The following is a 24,437-nucleotide window of genomic DNA, read 5'->3' on the forward strand; positions in this document are numbered from 1 at the left end:
TGTCTATTATTTTTACGTATTCATGAGTTGGTGTTTATTAAGCTGCTTGGGTCACAGGCTCTGGAATTCTCTGCTTCCCTACCTTTCTCTAAGAGACTTCTGCAAACCTATCCCTGCTCTAATGCCGTTCAATGCCAGTATTTTTGTTGAGGCAGTTTACTGTGGTAGTGGTGCCATATAAATGCAAGTTGTTGTTGTTGATTAGTCTGGGCCTGCAGTGGAATACTGAACCTCACCTGTCTTCAAGGATGTTTTCTGTTCTAGTTTCCAGCAGAATGGGGCAGCACTGGTGCAACACACACAAAATGCTGGAGGAACTCAGCCAGTCAGGCAGCATCTATGGAGGGAAATAAACAGTCGACGTTTCCAGTCGAGACCCTTCTTTGGGACTCAAAAGTCCTGATTTCTGATGAAGGGTCTTGACCCGAAACATCGACTGTTTATTTCCCTCTATAGATGCGGCCTGACCTGCTGAGTTCCTTCAGTATTTTGTGTGTTGTTGCTTCAGATTCCAGCATCTGCAGAATCTCTTGTGTCTCCGGTGCAGTATTGGTGTAAAGATTCCAGTCTCCTCCCATTTACATCGTTCCCCTGCAGTCAATAGGTAGAAACAAACACAATAGATCCAGTACATAAGTCCCATTTGGCCAGGAGATCCCATATTCCCTATATTGCTGCCTGCAGGAATATCGTGTGTGTGTGTGCGTGTGTGTGTGCGTGTGTGTGTGCGTGTGTGTGTGCGTGCGTGCGTGTGCGTGCGTGTGTGCATGTGTGTGTGTGTGCGTTACACTGTTCATATGAGATGCAAAGGGACCTTCAGTCACAACAATCAACAGACTGCATAAAGCAATGGTCAATCTTTATGGCTAGTATACAAAGAGAGTTCTATTGAAAGTTTATCAACTTGAAACATTAACTGTTAACCTATAAATGCTGCCTGACCTGCTGAGTATTTTCTGTTTCTATTATAGAAAGACACACTTGCATTTAGGTAGGACATTGTACAGTTTCAGAAGTATCTCAGGAGCTCTACAGCCGGAAACAAGTTGTGAAATCCAGCAAGCTGTGCTGCTGTTGATGCTTCACATGAACCTCCTCCCACCTGCCTCAGCTGCTACCATATTTCTCAAGTCAAAGTCAAGTTTATTGTCACATGCACAAGTCCATGTGTGCACAGGTGCAATGAAAAACCTAATTGTAGTAGCACCACAGGCACATTAGATACTTGCAGCATCAGATACAAAACATTCAGAATCGGAATCCGATTTATTATCACTGACTTATATGACATGAAATGTGTTGTTTTGCGGCAGCAGTACAGTGCAAAGATGTAAAATTACTATAAATTACAAAAATAAATAAATAATGCAAAACAAAAGGATGGCAAGATAGTGTTCATGGGTTCATGGACCGTTCAGCATCTGATGGTGGAGGGGAAGAAGCTGTTTCTGAATCGTTGACAAGAAACATTCATGAAAAAGACATAAATTATACAAAATTATACAAGAAAGAATACAATTAGAACAACAAAAAACAAAGTTCATTGTAGTGCAGGGTGATCAAAGTGTTGCTATACTGAGGTAGTGATTAGGGTTGTGCAGGTTGGTTCAAGAACCGAATGGCTGTAGGAAAGTAGCTGTTCTTGAACCTGGTTCTTGAACCTTAATTCTGTTCTCCTCCATTTAGCTTCTTCTGTACACATTGTCTGTCAACCAGATAGGGATTGTGTTATTGTAGGAATGAAATGACAACTGTAATTCTGTTAAATTTGGGAATCCTTCACTGTAGAAATGAGAGGAGTGGTAGACACTTACACACAGACGCAGCTGTATTGAGCTGACAATTTATGTGGACTTCTGATACAAGCTGTGACCTTATCTCAACAATATAATCTCATCTCTAGGTTCAACAATGAGGGCACTCTCTTGATTTATAACACAATTTAAGGGCCTCGATGAGATTATAGGGTTGTAATCTCTTGCAAAGATCCATTATTCTCTGAAGGTTCAGAAACATCATTAAACTATGGCCTGCAGCGAATATGGTTCTCCTAATCAGCATATCCATCTCTAACCAGAAATTAGCCTCTCCTCTCTCCTTCTGAAGACATCTCATTTCTGTTGCTGTGTTTTTGAAAGTTAATAGTAAAGAGGGCAAGAGGCAATTACAACACCAAGATTCCATATTAGTCTCAATTAGCTCATGCTACACTAAACTGTCCATCATTCTGTAGATAAGCAAAGAGAAGGAATAAATGAGTGACTCTGGTATTAGGTGGAGATGTGGTGCACTCCATTGGTGGGAACTCAGCCACTCCATGCACAGGAGATTATGGAGAATAGTTAGATTTGGGCAAGAGTGAGGAGACATATGTAGACGCATTGACAGCGTGGTAAGTACAGTTCAAGCAGATAAATGTGATGTACATAAGAACTCAGCAAGTTAATTGACTTTTGTGCAATCTCTATTTACGCAGGGACTTTAATGTAGCAAAAATGTGATTCCTTCACAGCAAAAGGTTATTGACAGTGAGTCACATAGGAAGATTGGCCAAAAGAGGTGGGTTTTGGAAATTTAAGAGAGCAGTAAGGAGGTGTAAGATTTGGGGACGGAGTTGTAAGACCCAGGCAGTTGAAAGCATAGCCATCAGTGGTAGAGTAACCAAAAATGTGTGGATGGAGGGGTCACTAATGGATGAGCACAGATTTTTCAGAGAATTGGGGGAGATTACGGAGATTGCAAATGACAAGGACATGGAGCAATCTGAGAACAGGGAAGAAAATTTTAAAATTGAATTTTTAACTTATTAAAATTTAGCTCTGTGATGTATATGAAAACAGATCTAGGAACACAAAGCCTTATAAGTTTAAGTTATTGTTTTGCTGTTTGCACCATGTTTTATGTGGCTGCTGGAATGATACCTGGACATGGTCTGCCTCTTGATTGCCCTCGATTATTGAAAAAAAACTTTCACGACTTCTTCCAAGGCAATGCCATAAATCTTTTTCCTTGGTGCCTCTCCTAATTGTTTTATTGACATGTTCTATGAAAATATTATGATAAAAAAGGTGGCCCGAATCAGAATGTTTGGTTTAAGAAGCATTAGAGATTACACAGCAAAACCAGTTAGGATTGATCCCAGTGCATGTAATGTAATGATCTAATGTAACTGTGAGCAGCCTCATGTCTTATAGTTTCCTCTTGTGTTTTAAATACACTTCCCTGTTTAGATACAAAGAATACAGGTTTAGTAAATTGGTATTCACAGCTCATGTGGGGATGCATGTGGTGTGGAGGCAGGGCTGGGTTGGGGGACGGTGGAGTTGCTAGGTGTAGTGCATCTGGAGATGGGCTGTGAGTTGGTCTTGCAGCGCTGGTAAATCTTAACTATTACGATCTGTAGGAGATACCAGGAACTTCAGAACAAGGGTGTGTACTTCAGTGCTGATTAACAGTGAGTGACGAGGGTAATTACGCCATTATGTTGGATTCTCCCATGAGGTACTTCTGTACTTACTCACACATTTACCATAGTGGATGTTAATGAAATCATCAGATTTATGTATGTCTGAGATCTGGTATCCTGTTGCTATGACCACAGCTTCACGAGTAATTTTTCTGTATTTAGAGTTATGGAGTCATACAGCATGAAGAATATCTGTTGGCCCAAGTCCATGCCAATCATCAAATATTCATTTCCACTAATCACATTTTTATTTTCCCATCCTCTCCTTCTATGCTCTACTGTTTACCAACACACTGGGGAAAAGTTACAGTGGCAAATTAACCTACCACGTGACTTTGTGATGTGGGAGGAAACTGGAGCACCCGGGGAAACCCACATGGTCACAGGGAGAGCATGCAAACTCCACACAGACAGCAACTGAGGTCAGGATCGAACATGGGTCGCTGTAATTGTGAGATAGCAGTTCTACCAGCTGTTGCCAACTTACGAATAGTTTATGCAGGTTGCTGTTTATCAAGAGTAGCCCTGCATAATCTTCCAGTAAAGAAGTACCTCTATCCTGAAAACTTTTCTCTGTCTATTTAGCACAAAAAATATACATTATTTTTCAAAACTTTTGAAATATACCTTCAGTGCAATTGCAAAGTTTCAGTATTTAATCTCTGTAACCAGGCCAGCATTTATTGCCAGATGCAAGGAGCCCCTTTGGAAATAGTGGTGGGGCCATTTGAACAGCCACAGTGTGTGTGGCTGGCTGTGTTGTTGGCGAGCAAGTTCCGAGATTTTGACCCATTTTGTGGCAGTGAGTGGTCATCCAATACAGGACGTGAGTTACGGGCAGAGGCCGGATAGACAGAGTGTTTTCCCTGGAGTGAAGGGGCTGAGGGTGACCTTATAGAGGTCTGCAGGGCATAGATAGGGTAGATGGTCACAGTCTTTTTCCCAGGGTAAGGGAGTCTAAAACCAGAGGGTTTAAGGTGAGGGGGGGAAAGATTTAAAGGGGATCTGAGGGGCAAGTTTTTTACCCAAAGGGTGGTGGGTACATAGGATAAGCTGCAAGAGGAGGTGGTAGAGGCAGGTACAATTACAACATTAAAAAAAACATTTGGACAGGTACAAGGATAGGAAAGGTTTGGAGGGATATGGGCCAAATGCAGGCAAATGGGATTAACGTAGGTGGGCATCTTGGTTGGCATGGACGAGTTGGGCCAAAGGGCCTGTTTCTATGCTGTGAATCTCTATATCTCTATGAATCTTTGAGACATAGAGTGTAACATCGAGAGGAATTTTTTAAATCATTGAAGCCTCCAGTTTTAACTTGGTGACCTCTCGTATTGAAGAAAGTTTATTTATAAAGAGGACACTAGAAGCATTTGAGTGTAAAATGTAGCAATGTGACTTGGAGGCTAGCGGGATTATGTATGCACATTGTGGATTGGGTTCACCCTCTCAAAGTGACCTCTAGATCCAGTAGCTCCGGCTTCTCGGATTTCAAAGTGAGGTCTGCCCAATCTTCAGTTTCAATCGGCTTTCAATTTGCAATCGATATAAATTGGTCCCACTGGACACTAGCTCCAGATGTTGTTGCCTACCCTGGCTGGGACACCCTCTAGTGTTCGTTTTAAAATTTATTTTATGTCTACCTTCCGCTGTATGTGGCTCTGTGTTGGTTCTTCTATGGTAGTTTCCCTATGGTGCTTCTGGGATACTTCATTTGGGCTGGGTTCTTCCATTCCCAATCCAGTGCCAATTCCCAGACTTACCAGCTGCCCAGAGGTGGGGGAAGCATCTGACACCCAGCAAGACGGTACGGCACAGTAGTGTAGCGGTTAGCGCGACGCTATTACAGCGCCAGCGATCGGGGTTCGATTCCCATCGCTGTCTTGTAAGGAGTTTGTACGTTCTCCCATGTCTGCGTGGGTTTCCTCCGGGTGCTCCGGTTTCCTCCCACATTACAAAGACGTACAGGTAGGTTAATTTGGGGTTTAAAATGGGCGGTGCGGACTTGTTGGGCCGGAAGGGCCTGTTACCACGCTGTAAATAGAATGTTAAAAAAAAGCCAGTTGCCCTGTGTTGTACCAGTAACAGGCAGTGCCAGTCTCCAGAGGATTCTCAGTTCCCAGGCAAGGAAACCTGCCTGCTGAGTATATGCCAGGTTAAACCTGCTGAAACCCATTGACATCAATAGGAAGAAAACACTGCCTAGAGAATGTGAGTGGAACTGGAGTCTGTCTTAATTATTGGAGACACAAGAGACTGCAGATGCTGGAATCTGGATCTTTGGGTGTTTTCTCATAGTCTATTCCAAACGTGTTAAAACATTAAAAAATGGACTGTAAGAGCTTCTATATTATGTGAACAAGAAAAGATGAGCAATGGCAAATGTGGGTCCCATAAGAGTAAAGGTGGGAGAATTTAAAGTGGGAAATGACAGAGGAACTAAACAGTTACTTTTGTCAACAAATGATCTGCTGGAGGAACTCAGCAGGTCGAGCGGCATCTGTGTGGAAAGGATCTGTTGACATTTTGGGTCAAAACCCTGATCTGAAATGTCGACTGTTCCTTTCCCCTTCACTGTTTTAATTATTATTTAATTAAAATGGTCTCAATATTTTAATTGTTTTTATGCAGGTGTGTATGTTGCTTTATCAGTTTAAATGTTAAAAATAATTAATGTCATTAAGAATTTTAAGTTTCCAAATTTTCAATGAAAATCAAAAACAAAACTACAGATGCTGGAAATCTGAAATTAAACTGGTAAATGTTGGAAACACTCAGCAGGTTGGATGGTGTCTGTGAAAAAAGAAATAGTTAATGTTTCAGGGCCAGAACCCTTCATCGGGGACAGCTTTAGTCATCGGTAAGCCTGGGTGTGAGCCCTCATCACCTGTCGAAGTCATTTTGCTAGGGTGGGGGGCGCTTGCCCTGAACTGGCTCCTTGGGTACACTGAATCTGAATCAGATTTATTATCACTGACTTTTGTGTCGTGAAATTATTGTTTTGCGGCAGCAGTACAGTGCAAAGATATAAAAGTACTATAAATTACAAAAATAAATAAATAATGTTAAAGAGAAAGGATAATGAGGCCATGTTCATGGACCGTTCAGAAATCTGAGGGCGGAGGGGAAGAAGCTGTTCCTGAATTGTTGGGTGTGGGTCTTCAGGCTCCTGTACCTCCTCCCCGATGGCAGTAATGAGAAGAGGGCATGTCCTGGATGGTGAGGGTCTTTAGTAATGGATGCTGCCCTCTTGAGACACTGCCTCCTCTTGAAGATGTCCTCGATGGTGGGGAGGGTTGTGCCCGTGATGGAGCTGACTGAAGGTCTGGGAGTCGGGGTCCCAGAGAGAGACTGCACACAGGAACTCACTGGGACAAACAGGATAGTCCAGGGATGCAGCCAACAATTTGGGAGTAATTTACCTTATTAAAGATGCTGTATAAAAGCTGTTGTTCTGCACAGCCAAAAATATTCCTTGTTAAGTGCTATTTGTGATTCTTGATTTGTGTTTCTATTGGTTTGAGAGACACCAGCTTCAGTGTGCAGTTGTAGCCCCACCAGAAACAAACTTAATATGAAGTTGGCAGGTCTGGTGTGGAGCGGCTGATCTCAGTGAACTTGCAGCCAACAGTCTAGGGGAGCAGATGGATCACTGAATCTTGTGCAATATAGAAGTGCCTTTCATATCTTGGTAAACCTTACTACTCTGAAACTATTCATAATTTTGGTTGATAAATAGATTGAAGATTGAATGGTCACTTTAAAATCAGCGTTGAGGGAAATAAAAAATTCAGACTATGTCCCACAGCTCCTCGAGGAGCAACCATCTGTATCTATATAGCATCCTTAATGTGGTAAAATATCCTATTAGGAACCACATTGAACAAAATTTGCCACAAAGCTACAGGTGAATTTAGGACTGAAATTCTTGGGCAGAAAGTAAGCTGTGAGGACCAGCTTCAAAGAGGAAAGAGGAGCAGGAAGGTTGGAGAGGAATTTCCAGTTTACTCCTTTTTTTAATGCATTCATTGGGTCGGATTGTGCTCAGCCTGACTGTTGCCACCTGCCCAACTTTTTGTTTATCTTCTGCAGCTTCCGACATCATTGAGACCGCACAAACCGAGGCCTCACCCTGGACCTACTAATAAATTCATTGAAAACACATTCAGCATATAAATTCACTAAAACCAATGCTATTAGTAATAAAAGCACACTGCTCCATTTCATTTCTGTTTTGCATTTAGACCAGCAGCCCCATTCAAATGAATGGGGTCATACTGGGTGCAGTAGGCATGGCTGGTGTGTCACTGAAGGGTCCGGTGGAAAGTATTGGGTCTCTCAGTTCAGTACCTTGTGGAATCGATGTTGGAATCAGTGCTCAGTGCCAACAGGGAATAGGAGCTTCCACTAATGGCCATCTGACCACCTGTGCATTCAGCTGCGTTGCACAGGTGTGGAACTCTGGAACGCATTCATTTGTGCACCGGAGTGGCCAGCAGTTCTCTACAAAACTGACCGCCAGCCCTCAGCACAATTAGGTTATTAGTGAAATTGTATTGAAGCCATCAATTGCTGGAGATCTTGATTCAAGTTACCTGACTGGTTCTAGTGGAGGGTGCAGAGGATGTGGGGAGAATAAAGTGGGATCAGTGTAGGATTAGCGTAAATGGTCCGCTTTGGGAGTCTCCGACCTGATGGCCTCAACATTGATTTCTCTGACTTCCAGAAACCCCACCCCTTTTTCTTCCCCCCCACTCCTTGGTCTTCCCTTATTCCTGTGGCTCCATTCCCCCACCTTGATGACCTGGCCATCTCCTCTTCCCCCACCCCCACCCCCCATCCTTTATTCCATCGTCCACTGCCTTCTCCTATTGGATTCCTCCTTCTTCAGCCCTTTGCCTCTTCTACCTATCACCTCTCAGTTTATTACATCTTTCACCCCCCCCCCCAACTGAACTCACCTGTCCCCTATCTGCCTGTGCTCCTCCCCCTCTCCCCACCTTCTTATTCTGGCTTCTGCCCTCTTCCTTTCCAGTCCTGATGAAGGGTCTCAGCCCGAAACGTCCACTGTTTATTTCCCTCCATAGATGCTGCCTGACCTGCTGAGTTCCTCCAGCACTTTTTGTGTATTGCTCCAGATTCCAGCAGCTGCAGAATTTCTTGTGTCTCCAGTGTAAATGGTTGCTTGGTAGTTATTATGGATTAAGTGGGCGGAAGGGCCTGTTTTCCTGCTGTATGAGATAGAAGAGCAAGACAGAAGAAGAAAATACATTTGTTTTGTAAAGACTAATTAACATAGGTTAAAATGTTTGGGAATCACTTCTGTTGTGCTGTGTGAGGGGTCTGTTTATTTCAATTCACATCTCCAGAATAACTACTTAGTTCAGTGGAATTAAGCAGTGTATCTTGAAACAAAAAGTGATCATCCTGAAAATATCCTCAGTGCATCTTTCATGATGTTCCAAAGAACTTTACAGAAAATGAAGTATTTTCACTTTTGTGGCAGCAAATTTGTCCACAGCTCCCACAGAGCTGCTGCAAATCAGGTAAATCTGGTATTTGTGTGGGGTTGGCTGATGGATAAATGTCACCCAGGGTGTCAGGATGTCTCCCCTTCTCTTCAGGATAATTCCATGGATTTTTTATGCCCCTCCCCACATGAGATCCTGGTTTAACGTCCTAATCTGGGAGACATCATTTCTCACAATGCTGCTTCACTTGGCATTGTACAGGAGTTCCACCTTAACACCTGAGAACCTTTCAAGAACACCAATCCTGTTTGATTCCAGGCTACAGGGTGCCACTGAGGAAGCTCAGTCCTGCAGTGTCTAGGCTGACAGGTGACCTGGAGGACTCATAGACCCAGTAAACACCACATATGACTGGAAACTGGGTCAAATCCAGACAGATCCCAAGTCTGAGTCTCTGGTGTAAGTCTCAAACCCATAACCTTTCTCCAGTGCAGATGAAGGGTCCCGACCCGAAATATCGACTGTCCATTTCCCTCCATAGGTGCTGCCTGACCTGCTGAGTTCCTCCAGCATCTGGTGTGTTGCTCCAGATTCCAGACTGTTGAGTCACCTTTTATCTTTGCTAACCGTTGAAATGCAACTAACAATACAGGGTGGCCCAATAGCTCTCAGTCTATGAACACTGAGATGTTAGAAATCTGAAATAAAAACAGTAAATGCTATAAACACTCAGCAGGTCAGGCAGCATCTGTGGAAAGAGAAACAGTTAACGTTTCAGGTTGAAGGCCCTTCATCAGAACTGAGAAAGAGGGAAAACAAGTAGGTCTAAGTGACAGAGAAGGTGGGGGGAGGGAAAAGGGTGGAACAAAGGAAACGTCTTGTAATGGAGTGAAATGATGTAGCCATTGAATGGACGGTGGAGTTCCTTTGTGTCGTGTGTTGCTGATGTTGTGAAGTCTGGGTGATATTGTCTAGTTGGACCCACTGGGATATGCGCGGCAGATGGGAATATACAAATGAAAGGGAAAATGGACGAGGTATGGCAAACACAAATGGCCTTTACTGACACAAACAGAAGGAAAGAGCAAGTTATCGGAAGTTAGACAATTTAATACTGATTCCTGCAGGCTGCAAAGTGCACAGTTGAAAAATTAGGCGTTGTTTCCTGAATGTGCTTATGAAGTCATAGAATCATACAGCAAGGTCGCAGGTTCTTCCACTCACCATATCCATGCTGGGTCATTGAGTTGCTATCTGCCAATCAGTGAGACCACGGTTGATCTGGTGTTGGCCTCGCCACCATTTTCCAGCCAAATTCTCATAACCAATAACTCTTCTACGGACCAACGGTTTGTGACGTACTAAATGAGAGAAATGTAATTCTCATGTTGAGCCCTGTGCACAGATCCTGACTTCTGCCTCTGTCAGCAGGGGTAACGTTTAGACATCACTGAGGAGAAATAAGGTTTGCTTTTATAAATATAATATTGGCAACTCAGAAACAGGCCATTGGGCCAGCTGGTCTATGTTGGTGTTTATGCTCCATAAGCCTCCTCCCATTCCATTTACTTGGTAACCCCGCTGTCAGGATATCCTTCTAAACACTTCTCTAACTTGCTTCCAGCTCTTTTGAGAAATTAATCTCTTAGAACTGTAATTCTGCTACTAAATTACATTCACTTCCTTAAGAGTGCTGTGTAAAAGTTTATTTTGTGATTCTTAAAGTGCTTTCCAACTCCTGTCTATTAGCAGAAATGGTATTTTGGATGTTATACCTGCTGATGAGCAGTGTAGAAACAATAGGTGGTGTGTCTTGAATTGGGTCCATTGGACAATGGGATTACAGGATCTACTGAGGGTCTACCCTGCTGAAAATGAGACCCCAGGATGGGGAACCAGTTTTGTATCACAATGGAATATGATTCTCATTGCTAAAGGTTTTGATGGGTGTTCAAAGATACAAACCAGGCAGTCAGTTTGATAGTTAAATTGTGCAATTTGTTCATCCTGCCTTGTGTTGTCAAATGTTTCAATGCTGTTCAGAAGGAAGAATAATGTCCTTAAGTGTGGCTGTCCAAGATTTCTGTCCTTGTGGACCATGTAAGTCCATGGTGTCAAGATTTATGAGGGCCAGATAAAGTTTTCCTACATTACAACAGTGACTTCACTTCATTGGCTGTGAAGTACTTTGGAACATCTTGAGTTGTTACATTAATGCAAGGTTTCCCATCTTTATTAATTTCCACATATCTTAAGCCACTGTTACTGACAGACCTTGATGTTGGGACCTAGGATTTAAGCTACCAATGAGGCTACTTTGCTAAAAAGAGCCCCCTCAGGAGTGAGGCCATGGCATTCCAAGCAAGAACAACTAGAAGTGGGAAGGAGTATCCTGGACTGGATGTTGAGGTTCACTGTACTGATGCAGCCTTTACTGCTAGAGTTTGGATATTCATCTCCCACCCTGTGCTCAGCCTGTATTGCAGTATGAATAAGATGTACAACATGGAAACCATGTTTGTGAACACGAAACATAATGTCCTTAAGTAGGCTTGACTTCATGTGTATTGAGTGTTTCTGCTCTTAAGGGGCAGATGATATTACAACTTCTGACTGGGGTGTCCTCTCAAGTTGAAACAGCAATCTTCAGATATAACAGAAAGCATTTTACCGGAAGTGAAGCTGCTTTATTAATGTAATCATATCCACACACTGCAAAAAAAAAACCTTGCACATTGGTTAACAGGGTTTGCTAATGCCATTAAAAAGGCAATATTGATTTATTCTATTAATAATCTTCTATCGATGGTCCTGGATAGATTTCACCAATTAAAGGAGTATCATCTTCCCTCAAATATCATTGGTCTGGATGAGCTTTCAACTTTTGATGCACGGTGATGCACCATTGGCAAGGCGCTAATGGTAGTAACAGTGTCTAGAACAGACACAGACACTGTTTGGAGAAGTGCAGATACTGATTAAACACTGTTTTGGTACCATTAGCCCTCCTGTAAGGAGATTTGCCCTAATTTATTTAAAAAGAAACTTGTAAGGCCTTCTTTCCTGAATGAGGGGGTGGAAATAACAGGTGTACAAGCCTCCAATGGGAAGAAAGACATCCACTTACATCACACCGTTAACTACCTCAGGACATCCCAAGGTGGTTTAGAACTAATGAAGTATTTCTGAAGTCTAGTCACTGTTAAGCAACAGCCAAATTGTGCACGGCAAGCTCCCACAAACATAAATAGATAATACCCAGATAATCTCTTTTAATGACACAAGTTGGATAAGTGATTTGGGGAACTGCCCCTGGGATGAGTGAATATCCATCTTTGTCTGCTGTTGGATCTGAAACTGAGACATCAGTGAGCTCCATCATTAGAATCCGAAATGATGATTAATGGAAATGGTTTTCATTTTACCTCAAAGCTGGTGGATGGAGCAGCAGTTGTGGGTGATAGAGATTTGGGCTTAAGTTAGAGGGACCTTGTACTTTAATTCCTGCTGTTAGTCTGTTCTGGCTTGTGAAGTCTTTGATAGCTACTCACTGTTAACAATCCTGTCTACATTACTGTCTCTTCATATCTGTATCAGCATGCAAATATTGTCCATCTGTTTAGCTACCTAACTTTATAATCACTCTACCATTGGAGGTCATGCTATCAGCTACCAAAGCTCTAAGGCCTAGAATTCACTCCCTAAACTTCTCTGCCTCTCCTGTCCTTTTAAGTGCTCTTTGGGAATGCTATTTCTTTGACCAGAGTTTTGGTTGCCTGCCTACTTCTCCTCAAGCCCAGTGTAAAATGTTGTTTCTTAAGTCTCTGGTGAAGCATGTCGGGATGTTTAACTTAAAAATGTTGTATAAATGCCACATTGCTTTGTCATGTGGTTTCCCTCACAATTTGCTGGAATAAATGAAACCTCAGCAAGGCAAATCCATTCATTCTGTCAACCTTTCTCCTTATGGAGAATTCACGTGTAATTTTCTGAGTCATAGAGTCATACAGCACGAAAACAGGCCGTTCGGCCCAACCGGTCCATGCCAACCAAGATTCCCATCTAAGCCCGCGTTTGGCCCATATCCCTCTAAGCCTTTCCTATCCATGTACTGTCTAAGTGCCTTTAAATGTTGTTATTGTTCTGCCTCAACCACTTCCTCTGGCAGCTCATTCCATATACTGACCACGCTCTGGGTGAAAAAGTTGTCCCTCAGGTTCCTAGTAAATCTCTCCCCTCTCAGCTTAAACCTATGCCCTCTAGTTCTTGATTCCCCAACCCTGGGAAAAAGACTGTATGCATTCACTCTCTCTCTGCCCCTCATGATTTTATATGCCTCTGTAAGACCACCCTTCATTCTCCCACACTCCAATGAATAAAGTCCAAACCTGCTCAACCTCCCTTGAGTCCTGGCAACATCCTCATAAATCTTTTCTGCACTGTTTCCAGCTTAATGGCACCTTTCCTATAGCGGGGCGACCAAAACCGAACACAATACTCCAAATGCAGCCTCACCAACATCTTGTACAACTGCAACATGACATCCCGACTTCTATACCCAATGCCCTAACTAACGAAGGCCAGCGTGCCAAAAGCCTTCTTCACTACCCTGTCTACCTGTGACACCACTTTCAAGGAGTCATGTACTTGTACTCCGAGGTCCCTCAGTTCTACAACACTCCCCAGGGCCCTACCGTTTACTGTGAAATTTCTACCCTGATTTGTCTTCCCAAAGTGCATCACTATGCGCAAATCTGAGTTAAACTGCATTTGCCTTTCCTTGGCCCATTTACCCAGCTGATCAAGATCCCTCCGTAATTCTTGATAACCATCTGCACTGTCTAATAACCATCTCCACTGTCTGAGCAACTCATAAAATGACTTTGAGGTGAAAAGATGCCTCTGGTATTATTGGTGGAATGTCCGATTATTTGCTGCTATATGTGGATGGTTACGCAGGTAGTGCACAGCTTTTTCCTCTGCTAGTGAAGAAGAAGCTGCTGATGAAGACTGAGTCTACAGCAGAGAAATCGGCCACTCAGCCCAATGAGTTTACTCCCTGCCCACCATTCAACACTTAAACCAGACAGCACACCCTCCTTTCCTTTTCTCCCTCATACATATCGAGCATATATATGTTTTTATGGTATATGTATCAGGAGCTCTCTGTGGGAGCAAGTTCCTCATTATCACGTTTACCTTTCGATTCAATAAACAAACTGCTGGAGGAACTTAGTGCGTCCAGCAACATCTGTGGGGGTGGAAGGAATTGTCAATGTTTCGGGTGGAGATCCCTGCGTCAGGATTGAGTGTGGAGAGGGAAGATAGACAGTATGAAGAGGAGAAGGGGAGGGGTGAGACGGGAGCTAGTAGGTGGTAGGTGGACTGAGGAGGGGTGAAGGATGATGGACAGATGGAACCAGATGGGAGAGGAGGTGGGGTGGAGTTCAGAGACAGAGGTAGGTGAGTGACAGGTGCCTGTTTGATTGTCTTATTCTGAAGCAACTTGGGATACAGTTTCTCTGATCTCATCTTAATCTTCACCAGCAGGTTCTCCTTCACTAGCAGAGCAATAAGCTGTTAAAAGCACTGTATAGGCAGACACGGTAGTGTAGCGGTTAGCGTAACGCTGTACAGTGCCAGTGACCAGGGTTCAATTCTGGCCGCTGTCTGTAAGGAGTTTGTATGTTCTCCCCGTGTCTGCGTGGGTTTCCTCCGGGTGCTCCGGTTTCCTCCCACATTCCAAAAGACGTACGGGTTAGGAAGCTGTGGGCATGCTATGTTGGCGCCGGAAGCGTGGCGACACTTGCGGGCTGCACCCAGAACACTCTATGCAAAAGATGCATTTCACTGTGTGTTTTGATGTACACGTGCCTAATAAAGATATAAATACGAGGTGGTTACTTACTCAGGCACAGAAGGAGGCCATTCAGCCCATCATATCAGTGCCGACTCCTAGCGGAGCAACCTCATCAGTCCCTGTCCCCTCTAGTCTGCAACATATTCTCTCTCTGATCAACCCCATAAGGTAAATTCAATGCCATTTACCTGCACTGATATACCACAGCCAATCACCCTATCAGTGCACCTTTGGAGTCTCGGAGGAAACTGGAACACCTGAGGGAAACCTATGCAGTCATGTGGAGAATATATAAACTCCACACAGACCGCGGAGAGGCAGCAGTGCGAACTGCTGCACCACCGTCCTGTTGTTTGGGTTAAAAGAAAGTTTCTCTTGAATTCCCATAATATGTATTTTACGTTTACGCTACAGATTCCTCGTCCTCCCAGTTGACTCTGTTTCTCTGCCCAGTTGAAGGCCAATCTCAGGATGTGTGCCTTCTGACATGTGTGCCCGGGTTGGTTGGCACATGTGTTTTAAAGTACTCATCCGTATGTGCAATGCTTAGAGTGTTGGCTAGACCTACCTGTCAATCTTCCAGATGCTGGTTTCACTCTCAGGAACCCAGCTTACAGAGGTCCATTTAAAGAGATAATTTGCTATTCACTCCCAGAGCAGTCCCATCCCTCCCATTCCCCTTGCCAATGCAACATTCTCTCTCACATGCCCAGCAACTCCCTTTTGGTTCTTTTGCTATTTCCCCACACCAAGGGGTAATTTACAGTGGCTATTTAACCTACAGTTCTTCTTTGGAGTATGGGAAGAAACCAGAGCACTTGGAGGAAACCGATAAGGTTACAGGGAGAACGTGCAAACTCCACATAGACAACACCTGAGGTCAGAGCATAGCCTGGTTCCTGGAGCTGTGAGACAACAGCACTTAGTGCTATACCATCCTGACTTATAGGCAACATAGACATCATAGAAGTAGAGGTATAGGATCTTTTACATCCCACAGAGAGGGCACGCAAAGCTTCAGTTTGCGACTCATCTGAAAAATGTCTCTCTGACAGGGCGGCACTTACTCCTGACAATCATGTATCAGCCTGAACATCTGTGTTCAAGTCTGAAATGGGATTTGAACCCACAAATTTCTGGTTCCAAGATTAAAGGGCAAGTTGATAAAGAGGTCACAGTTCCCTCACCCAATATACAATTTTCTTAATGATGTCTGAGCTTTTAATTCTACTACCTCAGTTTCCCAGCAGTTGATCACTGTCTGAAGGGGTAGTTCTGATATGAAGCTTTAAATTTATCTTTTGCCTTCACAAAATGTTTCCCTCTGTTTCACTGTTTCTATGTGATATGAAATGGTGTTCAGAATATTCATCAGTTACATGTAGATTTATGTATAATGTACAAAGTTTCTTAGCTCATTAGAAAGGAGGCAGGAACTCTATTCAAACCTTGTTTAAGAGATGTCTGGACAGGTTCATGGATAGGAAAGGTTTAGAGGGATATTGTATTAGCTCAGGAAGACACTTTGGTTGGCATGGATGAATTGGGCTGAAGGGCCTTTTTCTGTGCTGTACAGCTCTATGCCTCTGTCACTCTTTTGACTTTTGTTTGCATTGATGATCCAAACAGTCAATGTAAGATTAGAAAAGATGCTTCTTATTATTAAAATACAGACACGAGGAAAATTGGGTTCAAACAAGTTCAGAAAATGTAGAAATTTCAGTGATTTTGAGTTAAAAAATTTCCTTTATAAATTTTGGCAGCAAAGCCAAAATGTCTTTGTCTTTTTTTCATTTCTCTCTCCATTCTGCTCTTTCTTTCTTCCTTTCTCCTTCTGTTTTTCTTCTCACACATTTGTTTTTCCATCCAGCTGCCCTTGGATTATACTTCCCCAGGAAGACCTACCAAGCCACAGTATACATCGGCCAGCCAGCAGACACTCCACTTCTCCAGGTCTATGCTTTACCCGATGAGGGGGATCACAAGGCTTACTTTGGCTTCTGCAACAATCCATTGAGTGGATTCCGACATCACTGGTTCAGAATCGATGAGCGATCTGGGGTCTTTTACCTTAACAAGACACTAGAAGAGAGTGACCTCAATGTGCTGGGTAAGTAAATCCTTTGTATTGCATGGTAAGTAATGAAGTATTAATATTTGGATGGCATCATCACATAATATTAATAAATTAAACCAGTTATTCTGTGGTACAGGAATATTTAGGGGGAAATGCCGTTTATATTATTTTGTATATTATTCTCCAAAACATTCAGTAAAACACCAATAATCTGGCTTCCGATCGTTTGGAATCCTGATGGTTTGGCATCCAGCTCTCTCATTGGTTCGGAAGATGAGCTACAGGTCCAGGGTGCAGGTGGGGTGTGGGCCAGGCCTGGGGTCCTGGGGTGTGGGCCAGGGCTGGGGTCCCGGAATGTGGGCCAGGGCTGGGGTCCCGGGGTGTGGGCCAGGCCTGGGGTCCCGGGGTGTGGGCCAGACCTGAGGTCCCAGGGTGTGGTTCAGGGCTGGGGTCCCAGAGTGTGGGCCAGGCCTGGGGTCCCGGGGTGTGGGCCAGAGCTGGGGTTTGGGCTGTGGTGGGTTGAGTGTGTTAATGGAGATGGGTTTGGGGTCAAGAACGCCATGGGTCAGGAGCTAGCATTCAAAGTGTTTCTCCTTCTCCCTTTAAGCTCACTGCAAAGTTTATTTTATCACTGTGTAGCATATAAAAGAAAGTGAGAGAAAAGTGCATTTGGGTATTTATAGGAGTAACATCCAATCGCCTGGAAAACTTTCTCTGGCACCACCAAAGTTCCAAGGGTGGTAGATTTATTAGAGTTTTACTAAATTGTTTTGCATATAAATGCCAAGAAGTTACATCCTGTAAAAAAATTTATGCATTATATAATATGGTGCAAAACTGATCAAGAAATACAATCTGAGAATCTGCAGCACACATCATGAAAATAAATTGCTGAGTTCTGTGCAAGCTGAATGGTGATGTCATTCAGCATGCAACAAAGAACAAGCTGGTCAGACAAACGGATAAAGCCTTCATAACCCTGATCGGTAAACAATGCACTAACTGGAACCAGATCGCCCTCAACCAACAGGAGGTTTGTGTGTTCAAGTCCCACTCTTGATATTAGAGTACAGAAATCACTCCAGTGCAGTACTAAGGGAGCATTACAATATTGGAGGTTTTTCAAATGAGAGGTTCAAATGGGGGTGTTCTGCTCTCTTTGCTGGCATAAAGTATACCAGGATATTATTACGAAGAAGGCCAGAGGGTTGGGGTTTTCTCCGGTGACCTGATCAATATTTAACTTCACACACAATTAATCTGGTCACGGGTGCATTGCTGTTTTGGAGGTTTGTGGTGTGCACATTGGTGCTGTGTTTCTGACATTCCAAAAGTGATTGTGCTTCAAAAGAAATGGTACTTCAGTGGCTGTGATGCATTTGGGACATTCTGAGCCAATGGAAAGTGTTATAGAAATGTAAGAAGTATCTCTTCTTTCATTAATTTTACTCTAACTGCTCAGCTGGTAGGTGAAGTATTAAGGCACAGAGACCCAGGCAAATTTTTTCTCCCCTCTGCAACACACAACCCAAACATATGTCTAGTTAGCTGATTTAAGGTTGGAGAAAGGCTTATAATACTTGAGTTCATCCAGTAAGACCTAAGAATTAGGATAAAGGCCAGGCACAGATGTTGTTCCTGATTGCTAACCGTAGGTCAGGAGTGTGTGTGTTCCTACTAAATTCATAAAATCACATTAGCAAAGACACAGGCTCTTCAACCCACAGAGTCTGCATCGACCATCAAGAACCCAGTCACATTCATCACATTTTATTCTCCCTGAATTCCCATCAACTTGCCACCCCCCCCTCCTCCTGCCCCAGATTCTAACACTCAGCTACGCACTAGAGGCAATTTGCAGTGGCCAATTAACCTACCAACCCGCAAGTTTTTGGGATGTGGAGGAAAATGGAGCGCCCGGAGAAAACCTGCAAGGTCACAAGGGGACTGTAAGAACTCCACACAGACGGCACCAGAGGTCAGGATCAACCTACCAGGTCGCTGGAGCTGTGGGGCAGCAGCTCTGTGAGCTGAGCCACTGTGTGTTGTAATGGGAGTTTGCTGGCTGCTTTCAGATCTTCCTCAAGGGGATGGAGGAAAAACCACACAATGGACCTCTCTCACCTACGTCACCCAGGTAGTAACGTGTTCTTTTATCTGAAAGGGTTTACCAAGCAAACAGTGCAGAGGGATGAACAATGTCAGCAGAAATATAATTATTAACCTGTGCCTGCCTCAGTTACTGTACCTTGTCAAACATCAACACTCTTAGTCCCAGTGGTCCAGATCCCAGTGATGTCAAAGCAATTCATGGACAGACAATAGCACACACAAAACAAAAATTAATTTGATTCGGTGCAAAGCATTTAATCTTCCGTAAAGATGAGGGTGAGACTCCCTATTTAACAGAGGGTGTTGATGGTAAGACTCTACTCCTAAGTTTTTGTCTTGTGTCAGATGCAAAGTGACAACCTGCTGACTCTGAGGTGAAATGTTCACTAAGCTCAACAATAATATGTGGCAAAGGTCAAAAACCTTTGAGAAGCCTATGGTTGGAATATTAGCTACAACTATGTTGAGTTCTTAAAGTGAATATATTTCCACTAGAAAATGTGCACGTTTCATGAACAACTTGCCTTTGTGTAGGGCCATTCATGGGTTAAATTATCTCAAGGTACTTCAGAGTGTTGTCAAACAAAAAAAAAGTCACAAAAAAGCTGCTGGAGAAACTCAGCGGGTCAGGCAGCACCTGTGGAGACAAAGGGAGAATCGATGTTTCAGGGACAGTCTTGTCTATCCCTTTGCCTCATAGATGCTGTCCGGCCCACTGAGTTCCCTCAGCTGCTTGTTTATTGTCCCAGATTCCAGCATCTGCTAGCCCTTGTGTTTTTACACAGTCACATATGGAAATACCAAACTAGAACTTGGTGAAGGAAGTAGATTGTAAAGGGTATTTTGAGGGAGGAGACATAGGTAGGATGGTGAAGATCCAGGTGGGAATGCCACTCAATTTTAACTGTGTCTTGTTCAGGATGTTTCTGATTCATGCATAGAGTTACATCTTTTTTTTTCTCATCTTGTCTGTTGCAGGCAACATGGGTGGACCAGAATTATACAAGATCATGCTGCATATCTTTGCTGCCCCTGAACCACATCATGAGAAGGAGTGCAAAGGCACAGGTCATAATTATTGTGGTGAATAAAATCTTACCATCCTGTGCAACATCACAGTGGAAGACCTTTGCTTTGGAGAAGTGGATTCCAAGGTTCAAATTATTGAGAACAATGATCCTGCAACTTTCTTTCAAATGAATTCCCTGCCAAACCAGTACCAATGCCAACATGCCAACATTTCCTATCACCTCGGGACAGGTAACTGTGGTGTTCTCAGGGATGGGTACAGGTGGAACACTGGGAGGGTGCTGTAGGGTTTGTCTTTGTGTTGCTTTTGGGTGGTTCATCCTTACAACAAAAACTTTAAAAGGAATTGACAGAAGAGACAGATAGAAACATCTTCCTCTGGCAGTGAGGGAGTTCTAGGGGACAAAATATTACATCAGATTCACAGTAGATGCCAACTCAATCAATCATTTCACATCTGACACCAATAGGGTTTTGGTAAAATGTAAGAGGTCATAGAGTCAAGGCAGGTGAATGAGTTAATGGTGATCAACCCTGATTTAATTGAATGGTAGGATTCAAGGGCCTGTTATTCATGTGGCTATGTTCTGTCAATTACAGAAGGGCCACCCAAAAGTGACGCAACTTACAGAGGGCGTGGAAGATAATGTTGCCTTATTTCAGGTTTCTTCATGGGCTGGCACAGTGGTACATCTAGTAGAGCTACTACCTCACAGCTCTAGAGACCTGGCTTCAATCCTGACCTCTGGCATTGTCTATGTAGAGTTTGCACATTCTCCCTGCAACTGCAAGGGTTTCTCTGGGTAAAGAAGTCCTGAAGAAGGGTCCTGACCTGAAACGTTGACCGCCTGCTTTTCTCCACGGATGCTGCCCGGCCCTGCTGAGTTCCTCCAGCATCATTGTGTTTTACTCTGGGTGGTCCGGTTTCCATCACTGAGATGTACATCAATTGGCCACTGTAAGTCTCCCCTAGTGTGTAAGCGAGTGGTAGAATCTGTGGATTGGAATGGAGCTCCGCACTCCTCTCCTGAATGGTCTGCACCCGACTTTAATGTTCTGTCCCCAGGTTCTGGAACTCCCCCAGTGCCAGTGGAAGACATTTCTGTCCATCTTCCCTGTCAATTCCTTTCAACGTTCTCCGCAATGTGGGAAGGTGGGATGAATGAAATGGGATTTCTACTTAAATAATAGTGACGCAGTAAAAAAAATAGAATCAATGTAAATAGGTGCATGATGGTCAGTACGAAGTCAGTGGGCTGAATGACCTTTTTCCATGCTGACTCGTGGGTGAAACAGCAATGGAAGAGACCCAGCTCTGTAAGCATATTAGTTGATCTTCAATGGCAAGATTTATCCTGGTGAACCTACCAAGATGCTGCTCACAGTGAGCTTGAGGATGCAGTGGATGTTCATTAATAATGGCAAAGTAAGCAAACCTTTCTTTGAGCAACACTTCTCAGTACCAACATGAGGGTGTAACAGTATTAATGCCCTTCAGGGCAATTATTGCACCTGCAGGACCATTGGGGAACATGAAATGCAGGAGTGTTTCATCCACTCTCCCTGTGTTAATGCCCAGGCCCAGAAACAGAAAGTCTGTCCTTTAAAGTGCGAGTCCTTTGTCCCTCGGCTGATGTATTTCTTCAACAACAGCACCACCTGGTGTTGGGCAGACCCTGAGGTAAATCTAAACGCAACTTCTCACATTGTGGGAAGATCCTGGAGTGCTTTAAAAGTAATATTTCATGAGAAAGGACTCTGAATGTTATATAGGCTAGCACTATCATTTATCTTTGCACATAAAGATCCCACAAACACACATGTTGTCTGTGCAACAGAACTGTATATATCCAATATCATTGCTAATTGATACTGCCGCTGTTGTAATTTGCCAATATCATTATATCCTGGCAATATCACCCTGCACCAGCAACTTTACTGTAAACTGGAAATGCCGTTATATACTGGCAGTATTGCTATCATTTGACATCGTTGCTGTGTTTTCAATACTGCTGTTTATTGACAACATTACTATATCCTCTATGTTGAGTCAGTGGGTAGCACTCTTAATTCTGACTCAGAGAATTGTAGCTTCAAAACTCATCCCTCTGACCAATATTACTAAAATCACTATCTGATTATTAAAATATTTCTACCAGTAGGAGCTTGGTGTGTGCAAACTGATTGCTGCATTCCTCATATTCCCAGCACTAACTACACTTCAAGGTATATCAACGGCTGTAAAGTGCTTTGAGATGTCCTGAACAGGATTGCCAAAGAATCTGTGTGCTGTTTTGAACCTTTTTTCTTTTTGTATCCTGAACCATGAACCCTGGGTGAGGTCTCTGGACCTTTAGAGCAGACTAGGAACATTACATTACTGATTTATTGGGAAATAGCAACAAGGTAGATTCGTGAGATTGAATAACGTCTTCACCTCAGAGATCTGGGGAGGGCCTGCCACTGGCAATATGTTACCTCCCTCGTGAAAGTATTGAACTCATGCTGTCAGTACAGGGGCATCATTATTGAAGCTGACAAATGAGACTTTGCTTGGTGCTTTAAACAAGGTTGACAAGGCTAATCCTTCAGATTTTATAAGCACTGGGCTTGATCTATTTGGTAAGTGGGGCTGATTTTTCTGAGGGCACATTGGAAGTAACAGGAAACAGGAGGAGACATTCAGCCCCTAGATCTTGTTTCACTGAGTAATTAGATCTTGTATTGTAATTGTATGTATGTGGGTTTCAGAACCCTGAACACCATTGCTTGACAAAAATCAATTTTGCTTATGTGGACGCCTCCACCCCCCACTCCCCTCTCCTGACCGTTGGCTAAAAGTACCAGGAATTTGTAGGGAACAGCACCAAATGTTACTCCAATGCTTTCATCTTTCAGATGCTTCAAATCCATTCAGGATCAATGAAGAAACATCTGAGATCAGTGTGGTAAAGCCTCTTGACAGGGAGCAGACGGAGACATACGACATCATTGTCAAGTGTACGTTGCGGACGCTTGCCCAGATTATTCAAGTTGAAAGATCCTTGCATGTAACCGTCCTCGACAAAGGCGATAACGCCCCATATATCCTTGATGGCAATGACACAGCTGAGGCTTTCATTGAGTTCAACAGGAAGGAGGTAGGACTTCCAACGAGATTTGGCTGAAGATTAATGTCTGTCTCCTGCTTATGGGTTTTTATTTGGCAATAGTGGAAGTAATTATTTTGAAATTTCTGGGTTGTCCCACAAACATGAGCTCTCAACACCCGTTCCAGACATTTCTGAATGACTCGTTTAAATGGTTCTGCATTGCTGTCTCTCTGGAAGGCCCATACTAAGCATTCACATGCCCTCTGTGCAGTTAAATCTAAACCTGCGTGTGCAAGCTTCAGCCCATTTACAAACAAAGCAATATGCATTAAGAGATTATAGCCCCTTGTCAAATCCTCAGGATGCCATCACTTTCTGAGCAGTTCAGTAACAGGTTCCTTATTGGATATTCTATTCCCATAAAAAACACAGAATTTCTCTGCTTTGAATTGCATCTGCTGCCTGCCTGTCCAGTCCTGAGGATGCTCAAGTCTTCCTGTGGCTGGTCCAGGTCAGCTTTAGAATCCACAGCCTTCATTGGCTTTGTGCTTATCAACAGCAGGCTACTGATTGCACTTGAGATGCCCGGGTCAAGGTCATTGATGGAAATATTAAGAAGAGTCCAAAAGAGACCCTTGTGAACTTCCAAAAAGAATTGGCTGAGGATTCATGTGTGTTGCTGTTTGTGAGACAGTGGTCAGTAAAATCCTTGTACCATTTGCCTATTCATCAACCAATTAACTTGTCTGTTGCAAAATATTTCCTGCTTTCTTTATGTTCAGTGCTGGAATGGAGAGGTACAACCTTCCCAGGGTAACTGGGAAATGGCTAAATTACTGAACCAGTAGCCAGATTTCTAACCTATCATTTTGGGGACTTGAGTTTGAATCCCACCATGGAATCCAGGGAATTTAAATCTGAGAAATTAAGTCAATTTTGATTTTTTTTAAAAGGTATTCTTAATAATCATAAATTGTGAAGCCAGCCCATTGTAATAAACATCCGCCTGGTTCACGAATGTCCTTCAGGGAAGGAAATCTGCCGTCCTTGCCCAGTCTGGCCTCTGTGTGACTCCAGACCCATGAATGTGGTTGACTGTAAACTGTATCCTCCATTCAGAAGCAGTTAGGGATGGACAGTAATTGCCAACATTGCCGGTCATGTCCGCATCCCATGAATGAATAATAAAAGAACTGATATCGAAGGGAACTACATTCACTGCTTGTACCTACTGAGCTCTCTATCCACACTGCCATGGAAAGCATATAGCAAATATTGAATCATTTCAGTTAAATTGGCAAGACCTCCCATACGTGACCCTATTTGATTT

The 24,437-nt window shown here is 43.3% G+C and overlaps 1 protein-coding gene across 1 annotated transcript in view; it reads left to right on the plus strand.

Annotated features, from left to right (window-relative positions):
* Positions 1–24,437, plus strand: part of ret (ret proto-oncogene receptor tyrosine kinase) — a 104,865-nt gene that overhangs the window by 46,556 nt on the left and 33,872 nt on the right. The window contains 3 exon segments of the mRNA XM_052041534.1: positions 16,668–16,907; positions 19,965–20,246; positions 22,914–23,155. Coding sequence (XP_051897494.1) covers positions 20,183–20,246; positions 22,914–23,155 — 306 coding nt within the window. The 5' untranslated portion in view covers positions 16,668–16,907; positions 19,965–20,182.

Source organism: Pristis pectinata, chromosome 30, assembly GCF_009764475.1.
Source record: "Pristis pectinata isolate sPriPec2 chromosome 30, sPriPec2.1.pri, whole genome shotgun sequence".
In the NCBI taxonomy this organism is placed as follows: domain Eukaryota; kingdom Metazoa; phylum Chordata; class Chondrichthyes; order Rhinopristiformes; family Pristidae; genus Pristis; species Pristis pectinata.